Source organism: Ictalurus punctatus, chromosome 8, assembly GCF_001660625.3.
Source record: "Ictalurus punctatus breed USDA103 chromosome 8, Coco_2.0, whole genome shotgun sequence".
NCBI classification, from domain to species: domain Eukaryota; kingdom Metazoa; phylum Chordata; class Actinopteri; order Siluriformes; family Ictaluridae; genus Ictalurus; species Ictalurus punctatus.
This window is the reverse complement of record NC_030423.2, coordinates 4,974,724-4,992,869: the sequence shown is the minus strand read 5'-3', so window position 1 is coordinate 4,992,869 and position 18,146 is coordinate 4,974,724. Positions and strand designations below refer to the sequence as shown.

At 36.1% G+C, this 18,146-nt stretch overlaps 1 protein-coding gene across 7 annotated transcripts in view; it reads right to left on the bottom strand.

Moving 5' to 3' along the window:
* diaph2 (diaphanous-related formin 2) overlaps positions 1-18,146 on the bottom strand; it is a 388,403-nt gene that overhangs the window by 338,011 nt on the left and 32,246 nt on the right. For 6 of the 7 annotated variants that reach the window (XM_047157080.2, XM_047157081.2, XM_053682093.1 and 3 more), the window contains 2 exons: positions 14,407-14,511; positions 6,018-6,038 (listed from right to left, as the gene is read on the bottom strand). In XM_047157080.2, the coding sequence (XP_047013036.1) occupies positions 6,018-6,038; positions 14,407-14,511 (126 nt within the window). The remainder of the gene's footprint in view (positions 1-6,017; positions 6,039-14,406; positions 14,512-18,146) is intronic. The other variant, XM_053682091.1, reaches the window with a different exon arrangement.

The window sequence follows — 18,146 nt, the reverse complement described above, 5'->3', positions numbered from 1 at the left end:
AGTAGGGGAAAAAAGTAAAAGGCACAATATAAGATAATGGTATCCTGTCACACTCTTCTGCCAACACATTTATTACTTTATTTATTATACAATACAACTAACATTTATTTTTGTGTTAATAATGAACATGAACAATTCTTGCATTTAAAATGTCTCTGAGTGCTACCTTGAGTTGTCCCTGTGTTGGTAAGAAACTGTACCGTCACAGATGAGAGCATTTTTACATTTACATTTATGGCATTCGGTAGAAGCCCTCATCCAGAGCGACTCATAGAACTGCTTTAACGTTTCCATCAATAAATACATCCTAGTACTGGTTTACTAGGTCACTGACTAAGAATACTATCTGTTATGAAAAACCGTTGGGGAGGTAATAATGCATATGGTGCATTTGTCCAAAAACACTAACAAATCAATTCATCAGCTCTGACCATGAATTATTATTTACGCTTCACCAGAGAGACGAGTAGCGACTTGTATTAGAGGGTATTTTTTCCCCCACAATATTTAACAACACTGCAGAGTTAAATATAACCCAAAGAGAGATGAACTGCATAACTCTATGGAGAATTTATAGACTCCCAAGATCATTTATGTGAAATTCATAAATGTTATAAACCGTAATTAAATAATTTCTGCTTTTTTAAATTTTTTTCTTAAGCAGTGCTGAGTTTGGTGAAAATAGTGCCAGGAGCCAGAAAATAAGATTAATTATTATAAAGACTGGTACTATAGTAGTAATATTGCTATTACTTGTTGATTATTTAACCAACTGTAGTTGGTAATTTAGATAATAGTGTTACACTGGCAAGGAATAACAAGTAGAGTGAAATATGTTAATGCATTCATAGATGCATCAATAGAGTTTTATCCTTTCTGCAACTAGAATTGGTGGGAAACAAAGATTTTGTTTACCTGGGTAATTTTAGCAACCATTTGGCAGAGCCATGTGGAGAAGAAGAAAAAAAAAGCATATGGTTGCACCAGATTGAGGGCAAGTACCACCTAGTCATCAAGAGTTCATGAATAATTCAACAAATTCACCCCATGATATCATGAGAAAAATGAGGACAGAGAGAGGGAAAGCAGTACTACCTAGGCACAGCATTGTTTATTTTCAGCAGCAAGGTTTACAACCAGCAGTACCCAGCAGTTCAGAGGATATTGTTTAAAGTGTACAGTAATAAAGCAACCCATCAATACAGGATTAAGGCCATAAAAAGCATGGGTAATCCAAGAGCTCTCGCCATGTTAATGCCCTGGCAAATCTTAAGACCTTATGCAAAATGGCCCTATCAGCTTTATACGTAGGCAAACAAAAATCTGTCTGAGGTGCATCTGAATGCTAGAGAGGTATTTCATAGGTATTTTCATGTTTAAAGATTCCAAATTTGGATTTAATCCATGCACATTGCTGTGCTGGGCTGAGAGTAAATCATTAGGTTGGTGCCATGGCAACAATATAGTCTTTCCTTCTCCTCACACATATTTTATTTTATTATTTATATATTTTTATTTTTAGCTTAATTTAACAATATCTCCTGCCATCTGGTGGCCATCTTAGACAGTACAACAGAAATAACCACCACTGGACCACATTAAATATGGGATTTTATATTGCATAAGGCACAACATTCAAAATCTGCTAAAAGGTCTGTGACTGTGCATGAAATGACAGAGGACAAGTCATAGCTTGAGACTTAAACATTTTACAGGATCCACTTTATCTGGCTTCTCAGGAAACGTGTGAGGAAATACTGCATGTGTGACCCAGCCTTGACAAAACCACCAATTTATAGGTTCGACCATTTAAGGAAATAGTTATTCTTATGAGCACATAATTTTATTTGGTTGACAGTGGAGTCGCTGGCCGCTTTTTGTCCCAGGGCGCCTTCATGTCTGTTACCTTCTGGCGCTCCATTTTAGTTATGTTGTCTTAGTTAGTCTCTGTTGCACTCTGCACATAAATGTACACTGTCCTTAACCATTACGTGATAATTAGAATACCTAGTAATCTCTCTCTCACAAGCTACACATGCTACTCCTGACATACCAGTGATTCTGACCCCTCCTGTTCTCCAGACCTGCCTAATCCATCCTGATGCCCACTTGGAAATCACTCACTGCTGCTGTGGATATTCCCACATGGAAAGAACCATGAAGTCAGCTTTAGACTGCAACTGTTATGAACAGTTTTGTTATGAGGACTACAATTGCTATGATAGTCTCCATCAGTAAACAACAAAACAAGACTTCATGTGAAAACTATAATGAATTTCCTGGTCACACAAGTGCACTTTTTGACCATGTAGTGCACAGTTACAGAATGGAATTATTTATCATTGTAATCTATTGGCACCCAGATGAGGATGGTTTCTTCTTAATAAGTCTGGTTCCATTCAAGGTTTTTTTTCTCATACTGTCTCAGGGAGTTTTTCCTTGCTACAGTCACCTCTGGCTTGTTCAATACAGATAAATATATCAATTAAAATTTTATATCCTGAATTTATATATTTCTGTAAATCTGCTTTGTGACAATATCCATTGTTAAAAGCGCTATACAAATCAAATTGATTTGAAACTGAATTGAATTGTTTTCTTATTTTAATGGACCATTAACACTTTGATATGTCTGGGTTAAGTGTTAAGTGAAGTGTGCAATAGACCTTCTCATTTATAGCCACCTTCAAGCCATAATGTTTTATGATTACAACATCAAGGAAGTCATGGCACAGAAAACTGAGGTGATGCCCAGCCAGATAGGCATCAGTATAGGCAACTCCTCAGTAAGAATGTGACCTAGCTAACTAGCTTTACCTAGCTATATATAGCTAGCTTGATGTAGACTTTAAGCGAGCTACATAGGTTTGTTAAAGCAATAGAAATGAGATATTTCGGGTACCTAGCAAGCTAATTCTTAACTATCATGCCAACTTCACTGTTAGCTCTGAGCTGAGATGAAATGGGCATTGCAAAGACAGAGCTCCTCAGACCAGTTATCCTTCCTAACTGCCTATAAGCACAAGCGTGTTCTGTTGGCTTAGAAAAGTGCCCAATTCAATAGTGTGGGATAAACATTGTGTTTATGGACACATAAATTTTTAAGGGCCTTTAAGACAAAATGTCTTCAGCTTAGATCAAGAACAAAAAAAATGGCTTTGTCGTGCCAATATATAGGGGACTATATATGTAGAAGCAGAAAAATGCTAGATTAATTCTCTTTGTTGTTCTATTAAGTCTGTAAATATTACTATTTTCTAATTCTGGTCTGTGTACATCAGATCAACAACTAAAACATCTAATATCAACATCTAAGCCTGATCACCAAGAATGGAGAGGCAGTCCCAGTGGTGCCAGGCCATCGACCTGTTCATAAACATCAACAAGACTAAAGAACTTGTTGCGGAGTTCAGAAGGAAGCCATGGACGACATACACAGCTCTCACAATCAAAGGGACACCGAGGGAGAGAGTAAGCAGCTTCAGGTACCACGATGTACATCAGCAAGGAGCCTTCATGGACTCTGCAAACTTCGACTATAATATTGAAGGTGAGACAGCGTCTTTACCATCTACTCAGCTATCCAGAGGTCCTTCTACACTGCCACTACAGAGAACATCTTCACTGGGAACTGCAGTGCTAAGGACTGCAAAGCCCTGCAGAGTGTGGTGAGGTCTGCTGAATAGATCACCAGGTCAGTCTTTGCTTCAATGAGAAACTATTTTGAAATCACATACAATTGACATGCAATTTGCTGCTTTGAGACAATGCCCATTGTTAAAAGTGCTATACAAATAAAATTTAAGTGAATTGAACATGCAAATTACACATTCATTTGAAAAATTATTCTTTGAGAATTACATACTGTATACTGATATTCACAGAGCACTATACTAGATGATACATCTTGATACATCAGATGATACATCGCTATACTAGATGATACATGAACCAAACAGACTAAGGTTGAGCTACAGATGTAAATGAGCACCAATGCATAATGCTTAATTGAATGAACAGCCCTTCCAAGAGCATGCTCACGAGCCCATTTAGTCCGATAGATTTGTTATTGTGTTTAAATATCAAATATGGCAACTGCAACAAGGTGCAGGAATTTCACTGCCCCAAGGACGAAAGGAAATATGCCTCATGTACACTGTCAAAAATCCGTTTGAACATTCTCGAATTGCAGGATAAATTATTAAGTTAGCATGGACCTGACAGGCCAGACACCACAATAATACAACAAACTAAGGACATAGGGAAAACTACTTTTTATCGCAGGCTGATGACATCATGGATATTTCAACACACTTGAAGCTTGTTGTCTTTTTTTGTTGTATTCCATTACATTTTTCCATTACAGCTAATACTGTTCAGGAGAGTTTTTTGCTATTGCTAGAGCACAACTGCAGGACAAGATTGTTACCAGCAGGTTTCCACAAGTATCACATATACAATTGAATTTCCAACAGAGCTGTTAACACAGTTTACGAGATTTTCATGGACTGCTTCAATTCCATTCAGACCTGACAAGATTTAGATTCAATCACAATAATGGAAGTTAAAGGATTTTGGTATACAACAAATTTTTCCTTAATTTGTTCCAAGAGATAAGGCCTCATGTAGACATCCTCTATGAACGGCTCCAAAAGAGAGATACTTATGTTATACAATACAAGGTCTTAAAATCACGACTGGCTTTCCCAATGGCATTTTAAAAGTTGGTGACACTCTCTCTTGCTATTAAGATGTGTGACACCATAATTACTAATGCAAATGATTGACTTTACAGTTTGTCTTTACTGGATTTCTGGCTGACATCACATTATTTGACAGTCAGCAGTTGTATGAATTCTAGGAGGCTAACCGATAACCGATTAATCAAACGATAATTTTTTTAAATAGTTATTAAATGAAAACATAACACTCAAAGTAAAATATTGCTGAACTTTATTACAAAAATAAACAGTACTGACTGTACCATTAAACTATATGGTACTTTTTTCTGAAATAAATATAATTATATATATATATATATATATATATATATATATATATATATATATATAAATAAACTATTAAAAAATATTAAAGTAAATAAAAGGTATAAATCCAAACCAAAAAGTAACACTGCAAATAAATAAAAATAGAGACATCCTAAATGAATCAATAAAGATTTTAATGTTAGAAAAAAACACTCGTCAGTGATTTTTTATTTTGCCTCTAGAGGCCGCCCTCGTACTGTATGATGACTGCGGACCCTTCTCAGCTGCTCCCAACAACTGGGAAAAACTATAGGTGTGGATTTTTGCCCTATAGAGATTGTTGGTGAGGTCAGTGAGTGTTGTTTTGGGTTTTTCTTTACAGCTCTCACAATGTCGCTCAGTACACAAGTGGTTTCTTTCTTTTTCATGACATTCCAAACTGTTGTACTGGCTATGCCCAACATTTATGCAATGCCTCGGATTGATTTTCCTTCTTTTCTCCCAGAGACAGCTCTCTGTTCTGCAGTTTTCATACATGAATCTGAAGGCTAAACCAAAAGTAGATGTTCAGAGCTATTTATTGTTTAAACAATCGATGTAACAGGACACACCAGGGTCACAGGAAACACTAGTCAGTCACGTGTTCCAATATTTTTGCTCGCCTACAAATAGGGTGGTCTGATACAAAATGTGCTATGTTCTATGTCATTCAACACAACTACATATAAATATCAGGAAATAAAAGCTGAAATTCTAAACTCTCTTCATATTCATATTTGGATCTCAAACCGAAATGTCTTGAGTCTACAGCAAAAACAAAAAATGAATTGGTCTTGCCATTCCAGCAGTTTTGGAGGGGACTGTACATTCAGAAATTATCATTATTCTTATTCTATAGTAACTACATTACTGCTAAAAATAAAATGTCCTTACACTGTACAATGTCCATACTACTAAAATTTGTCTGAAGAAAAGGGGAAAGTGCAAGAGAAGGATGAACTGAAAGCAAATAAATATTTTGGTACTTACCGCCACTTTGCTCCCAGTTATCTGCATGCACCGGTCAGCAAAGGTAGTTAATGTGCAAAGGAAACAGCAAACACAAAGAGTACATCATGAGTAGGCCAGAGTATCATCTGTACTAGTCAGCTGAAGTAGTCGTGAACTATACTGCGCAACAAAATGATTCATACACTCTCTATACCCAAGGTTATGCACAAAAAAATTATGGAATCTAAGAAAGAAAGAAAAATTGTGATGAAATTGTGATGAAATTCTGAAATTGTGATGCCAAAAAATTGTTCTCAGAGCAATACCCATTTTTTACCCAAACATTTTACATTTTAGCACGTAGCCTTTTGTGGGACTACATGTTTGAAGAAACCACACAATATGTTCCTCGGAAGTGCTATATCGTGTGTGCATAAACATTCACACATACGTGTGTGCGTGTGTGTATGTGTGTGTGTGTGTGTGTGTGTGTATACAGTCAGGTCCATAAGTAGTTGGACAATGATCATTTTCATAATTTTGCACTGCAATGGATTTGAAATGAATCAGTCAAGATGGTATTAAAGTGTAGACTGTCAACTTTAGGTCAAGGGGTTTAACAAAAAATATTGCATTAACCATTTAGGAATTACAGCTTTTTTTTCTTTCTTTTTTTTTTTTTTACAGAGTCCCTCCATTTTCACAGGTTCAAAAATAATTGGACAATCATGAATATTAGGATTATTTTTTTATTATTATTATTTGGATGCAAGTCCTTTGTGGTGAATGTCTGCTTAAATTCTGGAAACCATGGACATAACCAAATGCTGAGTTTCCTCCCTTGAGCTGCTTTGCCAGGCCTTTACTGCAGCTTCCTTCAGGTGGTGCTTGTTTGTTTGTTTTTCTGCATAAGTTTTGTCTTCTGCTACTACCAGTGACCTAAAGTTTATGCTATCTCTCTGAATGGTCTGTTTTGTTTTTTTCAGCCTAATGATGGTCTCCTTCACTTGCATCAACACCTCGATGAACTGCATATTAAGAGTTCCCATGAACTGCTACCAAATGCAAATTCAATGCTTTGAATCAAATCCAGACCTTTTATCTCCTTAATCTGTTATGAAATAAGGAGGACACAGGCCAAATCTGGCCATGAAACTGCTTATCAGTCAATTGTATAAATATTTTTGAACCTGTGACATTGGAGAGTTTCTTTAAAAAAAATGGCTGCAATTCATAAAGGTTTAATGCAATATTTTTGTTAAACCACTTGAATTAAAGCTGAAAGTCTCCATTGTGCTTTTTTCATATCCATTGTGGTGGTGTACAGTGGCAAAATTCGGAAAATTATGTCACTGTCCAAATACTTATGGACCAGTTTATATATACATACAGTGCCCTCTACTAATATGGCACCCTTGGTAAATATGAGCAAAGAAGCAAAGAAGGCTGTGAAAAATGTAATGTTTAACCTTTTGATTAAAAAAAAAAAAAAAAAAATCACAAAAATACTCTGCTCTCATGGATATCAAACAATCGCAGACAGATATTTATTCCAAAATATATATGTGTGTGTGTATATATTATATATATATATATATATATATATATATATATATATATATATATATATATATATATACACACACATACATGTGTACACACACACACACAAACATCTTTGTTAAATATAAGTGTACAACAATTATTGAAACATTAGTCAGTACTTTTTACTACCTCCCTTTGCCATGATAACAGTTCTGAGTCGTCTCCTATAATACTTAATGAGGTTGGAGAATACATGGCAATGTATCTGAGACCATTTATCCATACAGAATCTCTCCAAATCCTTCAAATTTCGAGGTTCACGCTAGTGGACTCTCCTCTTCAGTTCACCACACAGGTTTTCTACTGGTCTCAAGTCAGGGGATTGGGATGGCCATGGCAGGATCTTGATTTTGTATTTTTGTATTCTATACTACATACACACACACACACACACACACACACACACACACACACACACACACACACACACACACACACACACAGACAGTACTGTGCAAAAGTTTTGTTTTAGGCACCCTATTTTGTTATAGATTTTTTATTTGATGACTTCTACATTATCAAGTCAGTTCAAAAAACTTTAGATTCCCAAACATTAGTTTTCTAGCACAAAATTAAATGTTACAGAAAAATGTTTGTATGACATCAAAGAAAGCAGCATATTACATAAGCAACCACTTTTCAGACAATAAAGGCTGTTGGGTTTTGTTCAAAAATAAGAAGCGAGCGCAAACGTCAAAGTCTCTAGAAGAACTGTGGCTGGTTCTGCAAGACGCTCAATAAAACTTACCAGCTAACTTCCTTATAAAACTGCACAAATTGTACTGGAGACCACTATTTTCATTCTTAGTCACACCAAATATTGACTTTGTTTCATTTACTACTGTTTACAGCTCTTTCTAGTATTTTTTTAAAATGTAGAAACGTTAAATTGTATTATTTTGAAGCCATCTTTGCTCTACAGCATTTCTTTGAGTGTGTCTAAATCTTTTGCACAGTACTGTGTGTGTATATTATATACACACACAGGGGGAGAAATAAGTACTGGACGCATCAACTTTTTTTTCAGTAAAAATATTTCCAATGAGGCTATTCACATGAAATTTTCACCAGACATCGGTATTGACTCAAGAAATCTGGAAATATAAAGAATTCACAACAATAAAGTCCATAAATGAAGTTATGCTTAATAAAGTGGAATGACACGGGAAAAAAGGATTGAACACGCTAACTGAAATGTATTTAATACTTAGTGGAGAAGCCTTTGTTTGTAATGACAGCTTCAAGACGCTTCCTGAATGAAGAAATTAATGGGCCGCAGTAATCGGGTGTGATTTTGGCCCGTTCTTTTAAATATATCGTCTTTAAATCTTGTTCAATTGGATTCGAGTCAGGTGATTGACTGGGCCATTCTAACACCTAGATTTTTTGCTCTGAAAGCAATTGAGAGTTTTCTTTGCTGTATGATTTGGATGGTGGAAGGTCCACCCACGTCTCATCTTCATCATCCTGGTGGACGGCAGCAGATTCTTCTCAAGAATCTCCTGGTAAAGAGCTCCATTCATCGTTCCTTCAATTATATGAAGTCTGCAAGTATCATGCGAGGAAAAACAGCCCCACACCATGATGCTTACACCTCCAAACTTCACTGATGGTATAGGGCTTTTAGGGTGATTTGCAATGCCGTTTCTTCTCCAAACATGGTGTGTAGTATGACAGCCAAAACGTTCAATTTTGCTTTCGTCTGTCCAGACTACACTCTCCTTTCTCTCTCATTTCATAGGCTTGTCCAAATGAGTTGTAGCAAACTTTAAACCAGCTTCAACATGCCTTTTCTTTTCTAATGAAGTCTTGCGGGGTGAGCGTGGCCAGTTGATGACGGAGTGATGTTGCTTCCACTTGCGGATAATGGCCCCAATGGTGCTTACTGGAGGATTCAGAAATTTTGAAATACATTTTTTTTCTGACTCCATCAATATGTTTCACAACAATAAGGTTGCAACGGTCTTGGGAGAGCTCTTTGCTTTTACCCATCATGAGACGTTTCTTGTGTGACACCTTGGTAATGAAAGCCTTTTTACAGACCATCAATTTACTAACCCAGCTGATATTCATTTTCACAGATTAGGGGGTATAATTACTTACGGATTTCAGCTGGTTCCTTGCCTTAGAGAACAGCTTTCAATACTTTTTTCCTGTCATTCCACTTTTCTTTATATTTCCAGATTTCTTGAGTTAATACTGATGTCTGGTGAAAATTTCATGTGAATAACCTCATTAGAAATATACTTACTGAAAAAAAATGTTAACACGTCCAATACTTATTTCCCCCACTGTGTGTGTGTGTATTATTTATATATATATATATATATATATATATATATATATATATATATATATATATACACACACACACACACACACACACACACACACACACACACACACACACACACACACACGCATGCATTTAGTGTAACATAGTATTTTAACATCTTCAAAGAAGACCCCCTTTTTGCCTAGAATATCCAGAAATGTATTCTTGGCATTTTCTCAACCGATTTCTTGAGGAATTTCCCTGAGATGCTTTTTAAACAGTATTCAACGAGTTCCCAACTACACTGGACAATTATTGGTGCTTTTTAGAATATTTCGCTCCAAGTCAACCATTAAAAAAAATAAAATGTTAGTTTTCTAAGGAAAGAAATGAACATATTGGCACAATTATATTTTTGCCTACAACACCAATTTCAAACATTTAAATCATACACCTTCAGATCAAAAGATTTTTAAGATCATGAGAAACATTTGAGTTTCCAAACTTTTGACAGGTAGTGTGTGTATATATATATATATATATATATATATATATATATATATATATATATATATATATATATATATATATATATATATATATATATATAAGAGGCCTTGCCAATTCATTTGTTTTTGCTGTTGACTGAAGACATTTGGGTTTGGGATCAAAAGATGAATACAAGAAGAGAGTTTAGTGCCAGTCACATGTTCCAATATTTTTGCTCGCCTACAAACTGGGTCGTCTGATACAAAATGTGTTGTTCTGTCATTTAACACATCTACATCTAAATACCAGAAACAAAAGCTGAAATTCTAAACTCTTCTCATATTCATATTTTGATCTCAACCCCAAATATCTTCAGTGTACCACAAAAACAACAGTTTTGGAAGGGACTGTATAACGCAGTAGTGGGTTTAGAAAGCTATTAGTCTCGACAGCTGTGTTTGCATTCCAGGCATTTCTATACATATACAGGGTATGGAATTTTACCATTGTTCGCCAACATATAGCTATGAAATCGTTTATTATCAAAGTCTAAATGGAAAAATGGATTAAAGTACAGGAATGTGAACACCTTATGTTGGGGCCTATGGAAGTATTGGAAGACATCTTAAACTTGCCTGGTGGTGCACCAGAAAGGCTGACTCATGCAATGCATGTGAATTAGCCACTTAACAACTTACTTACTGTTCCACAACATTTTGCTTATAGTTACAACACAAAAGGATAATGCAGTGGGCTGTAAATAATTAACAAAAGTAGTAAACTGGAACACTCACACTGCTCTGCCTGTGCAATAATTAAACCCCCAAAAGACAAGTGTTTTAGGCAATTTTTCTAACATGGAGGTGTTCTGTCACATTATCCTGGCCTCTATAACATTCACTAAATTATACTTGTAGTGTCAACACCAGCAACATAACCTCTTTCATCACCAAACGACCTCTTGAATTCACAGAAAGATGACCCACACCATCCAGAGATGGCCATCATGCTAGAGTTACCCCATACCAATCTAATTGGTACAACCAAAAAAAAGCTAGAATGCAACGAAAATGACTTCCACCACCATGAGAAAGTTCCCAAGGTGAAAAAAGATCTGGGCACAGGGCAAAATTTGGTAAAACATTATTTAGATAACCCAGGTTAGAACCTCTGCAATCAGAAAAACATTGATGGCAGAGGTTCCTGAACTTTTTTGGGGCAAATGACCCTAAACGGACGTTATGAAGTTTCTGTGACCCCAAGCTTTGATCATCTACACTATTTAAATTCCAGAGGTATAAAAACCACGTTACAATTTGAACATTTTATTATGTTAGTAACATACAGCAATCAGCCTTAACATTAAAACTGCTGACAGGTCAAGGGAAAAACATTGAACATCTCATAATAATGTCAAGGGATGTGATATATTAGGCAGCAAGTAAACAGTCAGTTCTCCAAGTTGATGTGTAGGAAGCAGGAAAAATGGGCAAGTGTAAGCAGTTACTTTGACAAGGGCCAAATTGAGATGGCTAGACGACTGGGTCAGAGCATCTCCAAAAGGGCAGGTCTTGTGGAGTGTTCCCGGTATGCAGTGGTTAGTACCTACCAAAAGTGGTCCAAGGAAGGACAAACAGTGAATCAGTGAGTCATGGGCACCTAAAACTCACTGTTGTGCATGGGGAACAAAGGATACCCCGTCTGGTCTGAGGCGGTGTGATGTTCCTGGGCATTGTGATGTTCTGCTGGGAAACCCTGGGCCTGGTATTCATGTGGACGTTACTTTGACAGGTACCACCTACCAAAACACTGTTGAAGATCAAGTACACCCCTTCATGGCAACAGTATTCCTTAATGGAAGTGACCTCTTTCAGCAGGATAATGTGCCCTGGTACACTGCAAAAATTGTTCAGGAATGGTTTGCGGAAAATAACTTCAAAAAGGTGTTGACTTGGTCTCCATATTCCCCAAATCTCAAAGCAATCAAGTATCTGTGGGATGTGCAGGACAAACAAGTCCAATCCATGGGGGCCCCACCTTGCGACTTACAGGACCTAAAGGATCTGCTGCTAATGCCTTGGTGCCACACACCACAGCACACCTTCAGAGGTCTTAGAGTCCATGCCTCGATGGGTGAGAGCTGTTTAGGTGGCACAAAGGGGACCTACACAATGTTAGGCAGGTGGTTTTAATGTTATGGCTGATTGGTGTACATGTCTGTAATAAGTGATTAAAAACAGTAATTAATCAGTTGAATTGTTAGCGATTTTATTTTATGCTTAACAATTTTATGTACAGTGACATTAAACACACTGACAGTCTCGGTCTCATAAAAATTGAAGGGAAAAAAAAAACCTTTCAGCCATGGTTGTGTTTATTATCATGGACTGCATCTCAAATAAAGAATTCTTACATTCAATAGTATTTTATTACTCATCTAGACAATCCAGAAGACTGGTATTCAAAATAGACCTTTCGGTAGGTTTAAAGGCAAAATGGGAGTATTTTAAAATTCAAACACTAACTGTAATAGGAAAACTAATTCGTTTTAGTTAATATTGTTCTAAAACGGTACACAAGTATGTGATTTGAGACAGTTAGCAATGCTAGTTTGCTTAGTAACGGTAACCAGACAGGGGTTAAATTCCTTCACTAGTTCAGCATGTCAAGATTGCAAAAAAGACCAACAACATTCATTATTAAAGAACAAACTATTATATAACATATATTCTAAATGTTAGCACAAAATTCATCTTCGATATGTCTGGTGTTACTTGGTAAATTAATTAAATGAATATATTAAAAGAAGAGATTATGAGTTTCTAGTTTTTGGTAGCTCTGATTTATGTCAACAATCTTGACTATCATGAACAACTATCAACTAATTCAAAAAACAGGTCAACAGTTTATGGTTAATAATGCTTAACAGATAAATCAATACACAGTCTGTAAACTGTAGACTATCCTGCTTTTCTTTTACTTTATTTAAATATTCCAGTTAAAGTTGTGTAATAGATAATACTGACTATCAAATTATCCCTTGTGATCTCTCTTTATTTGGACTGTCCAATTATTAGTAGATATCTAGCAGATACAGTTCTATAACAATTACAAATCCAGTCAATGTGTACTTAATTAAAATCATGTATTGCATTATTGAAAGATGGATGATAATGTGAAATGTTGAGAATTGGTTGAGAGGCTGGTTCATGACAGCCTATAGATGGTTGGTACCATGTCTACAGTAGATTCAAATAAAGTTTCTATTTTATCTCCTGTAGACACAAGGATAAGATCTCAAGGATGATATTAGCATGTTGGCAATGGCTACTGATATGATACTGCCGAGTGGGGCTGCAGAGTATGAACAAAATATAATACAAAAATATCTGGCATCATAAAATGCCAGACAATAAAATAAAACAAACCAGTGTCACAGTTAAAGGTTGCTGCCAGAATTTAGTCAGAATGCTCACAGTCCACTCAAAGGCTCCAAGGCCACTCTTTAGCCACAATTAATGTATATTTACAAAGGTACAATTAAGGTGCTTGATATTTTTACTGTGTTGTATAATATGTGCATCAATTTCATAGTTTAATTAGGGTGGCAACAACTACTCGACATAATTGATTAAAAAATGGTAACCATACAGCACACATGGCAAGCAAAATCAATTTAGCGTTGGGTATTTCAGTTGGTAAGACAGTCCGCAGATATTTATTTTGCCTATTTTTAATTAGACTGGGCAGAATTGAACAAATCAGTGCTTGAAATGCAGTTAGGACATAGTTGCAAAAAGTGTGTGGAGCCAGTAAATAATGTAGCCACAAGGGGATAAAATGTATACATTTTAATGATAAAGTTAAACTAATAAAAACATTAAAGTAAAATAAAGTTAAATTTAATATATATTAGTTAGAGATGTGTGGCTTTAACAGAAGAAGAAGAAATAAGGAGATCAGGTAAATCCAATTTTCTTGTATTGCCATGCTACTGCTGTGTGTTCTCCAAACAGTCTAGCTCTCTAAAACAAGGAGCAAAAAATATAACACACTTACAGATTTAGCTGTGGCAGAGATGTACTGGACAACCATCTCTCGTTTAGTGCTCAGGTCCTTTTCACGTAGAGGGGCTTTACGTTCTTCATTCAGGTTCATATCCTCCTACAGATGAATAGACACACAGACAAATACAAGTGGATTTAAGAGATAGAAAAAAAATAGTAACAAGCAAAGAAACTGGAAGTGAAAGCATCATAACCATCAGCAACCAGATTAACCTAGGAATGTGAGAGAGCGTATACAATTCATACCAAGCCCTAGAGCAGGAAGCATTTCATTCCAATCAATGCTGCAACAATTATTATGAATAATCATTAAGGTTGATGATGAAAATTTATAGACAGAGATTTTTTTATATATATATTTAACAACAGAAACATGTTATAATGGAACAGTGCTTAGTCCTTTAATCCTGTGTAGAATTTAATGCAAAGCTGAGATGCCTTTCATAACAGCACATCAATGAGGTGCACAAACATTAAAAATGAAAGAAGCCGAAAACACTTGCTTGGTGAGTGAAATATACAAAAGAGTTGACATTATTGCATCAGATCACATTCAATCATTTAAGGGACTTTATATTTTTGCAGTGTAGTATAATATATTATCTATATATATATATATATATATATATATATATATATATATATATATATATATATAGTAATTGCATAGTTTAATTAGGGTGGCAACAACTAATGGACAAAAATAGATAAAAACAGGTGATCACACAGCACAAATAGCAAGCAAAATTAATTTACAGTGGATATAAAATCTACATACCCCTTTTAAAAATGGCAGGTTTTTGTGATGTAAAAAAATTAAACTAAGTTAAATCATGTCAGAACTTTTTTCACCTTTATTGTGAAATTGCAACAAATAAATATCAAGGTACAAACACCCAGAAATGTTATGGAGGGAAAAAAGAAAAACAAAAAAATTCCACTACACGGCTTGCACAAGTCTGCACACCCTTTTATAATTGGGAATGTGGCAGTGTTCAGAATCAACCAATCACATTCACACACACATGTTAAATACCAATTAGTATACACCTGCAATCAATTAAAGTGAATAAATATCCCCAAATAAAGTACAGCTGTTCCTATAAGATTTTGCTGGCACCTTCATGATAATATCTAACTGGAAAAGCCATGGCCCGCAACAAGCTTACAAAGCAGGTATGGGATTTCATTGTTTATAAATATCAGACAGGAAAAGGTTGCAAAAATTTCCAAGGCACTGGATATACCATGGAACACTTAAAAAACAATAATCGATAAGTGGAAAAAATATGGCACAACAGTGACACTACTAAGAACAGGATGTCCCTCTAAAATGGATGAGATGATCAGGAGAAAACTGGCCAGGGAGGCTGCCAAGAGGTCTACAGCAACATTAAAAGAATTGCAGCAATTTCTAGCAAGTACTGGTTGCTCCTTACATGTGATAATCTCCCAAATTCTTCATTGTGGGACAGGGTGGCAAGCTGAAAGACTTTTTTAACCAAAAAATAAATAAAACATACATGGTTAAGGTGGCCACCTTTGAGCATGCCACATTATGTGTTCTAAGACCACCGCTCTCAACTCTTAACCAAAGATTGCATAAGTGTCCTTCCTGAAGAGCGATTGTGTCTGTGACAGCAAAATCAGGCCAAGTATTGTACGATGTACTGGCTTTAGATATCACACAATGCTTGAACATCATGGCCAGTTAAAGTGTACTTTATACCACAGTTTTCAGCACTATTTTATTGATGTCGATCCCACAGATCTAAATGTAAATATAGCTGCAAGCAGAAATAATGGGGCCAAGCACGACAGTAATGATCTAAACAAGCATCAGAGCATGATTGACAGTTCATGATTGACACAAAATTCATAACTTATTGTTGGCATGGACTGAAGATGATCGGAGTTGATTTTGGTGAAAATCAGACAAACGGTACGAAAAGCAAAAAAAAAAAAATTAATAAATAAAATTTTTATTTTTTTTTTCCATCTTGTGAACGGTAGGTGGTGGTGCTGCTCTGAAACTGTGCAGGTCCCCTCAAGTCATTATGGCTATGAGAAACACCAAGCCTCATGACCTTTTCAGAGTGCTCCAAAATGCTTGTCAAATTTGCTTGCACGTTATTTGAGAAAGGTTTGACTAATCAACTTGAATTCAATAAATTTCTCTTGGCATGATCTGAAGGTGATATGGTTCGAGTTTCATAAAAATCGGATGAACGGTCTAGGAGGAATTTTAAAAAGTAGGTTCTCAAAGCATTTCAAAAAGGCAGACAGCAAGTTCGGCCGACCATTGCATAACTGGTAAAACTGTTCTAGGCATGACCAAAGGAATCTATTAAGACCAGTCTCATGACAATAGGCAAAAGTAATCGGAAGATATTTGCATTTTTTAAAATTCTGTTAGAATTTGACAACAGTGTGGCGCTGTCCTGAAACTTTTTAAGTACCTTCAGGGTAAAGTGCCAAAGATGCATGTATGTATGTATGCATAATGTATGTGTGCCAAATAAAGGCTTCTTCAAATGTCTGTGTGCGCTCATGCATATGGGTTCAGACTGTCGCTTAAAGTGTATAGGAAAATGTGGTTCCTTCCATAATTATTGGCACCCTATATGGGAACTGGTGGAACAATAGTATACCAGCTCAAACACACAGGGACTCAAAATTGTCAGCACCCTTAGAATTAATATATTGTGATGTTTGCCCTTGAGAAAATTTTAGCAGTGAGCCTCTTCTGATAATGTCTAACAAAGTTGGAGACATTAGTAGCAGGATCTTGGTCAACCTCTCCATGAAGAACATTTCAAGCGGGTTTGTGTTCTCAGATTTGTTCATGTGGACACAGGTTTCTAGCAGAGGTCAAATCTGACTAAGATTTTGAGTTTCTTTAACCATTCAGTGTTGATTTGGAAATGCGTTGTTGAAAGAAACATCATCTTGTTGAAAGCCCCATCTATGGCCCTGTCTGAACCTCCTGGCAGCGAGAACCATGTTTTGGGCTGAAATATCCTTACTACTTAGCAGATACTAGCAGATAATACTACTTAGCAGATTTCATGATGTCATCAATCTTTACAAGTGTCCATCAACCAACAGCCACAAAACAGACATGAAGCATCAATGATCCACCTCCATAATTCACAGTGAGAATAACGTGCTTTTCCATCTAAGCGGGCCCACTTGAAAATATTACATTTACAGCATTTAGCAGATGGATAAAGAGCAACCTGGATAAAGGTTCCAGGAGCTCTGGGCAAACTCTTCAGTTTTATCAGATCATCAGCTCAAAATGAACTTTGAGAGCAATTTGCATTCAAGTTCGAGTGGCAGCAGCCCCTTTGCTGTGTATCTGCCTCTTTGCTTACATTCACATCGGTGTATAGTCACTGGTTAACAAAATGGACAAACTTAATGTTCTGATTAAGTTCCAGTGGGATCCTCAATAAAATCCAGTTATTACTTATTCTCCCACTCTTTCACTCATGACTCCACTTCCTCCCATACATTGTTAAACTCACTGACAGTTCACAAACACCCATGGACAATTTCTTCACATATTTCTGTCACAATTGGGCATGTTGCAATATTTCAAAGGGCACTATTACCACTTTACTGCCGCAAAGGACACAGTCCTGTCCTTGTGCAATATACTGATCATATTTATTGCACACTACAAACACTACTACATCTACTACACACACTACTACTTAGGGTAGTACT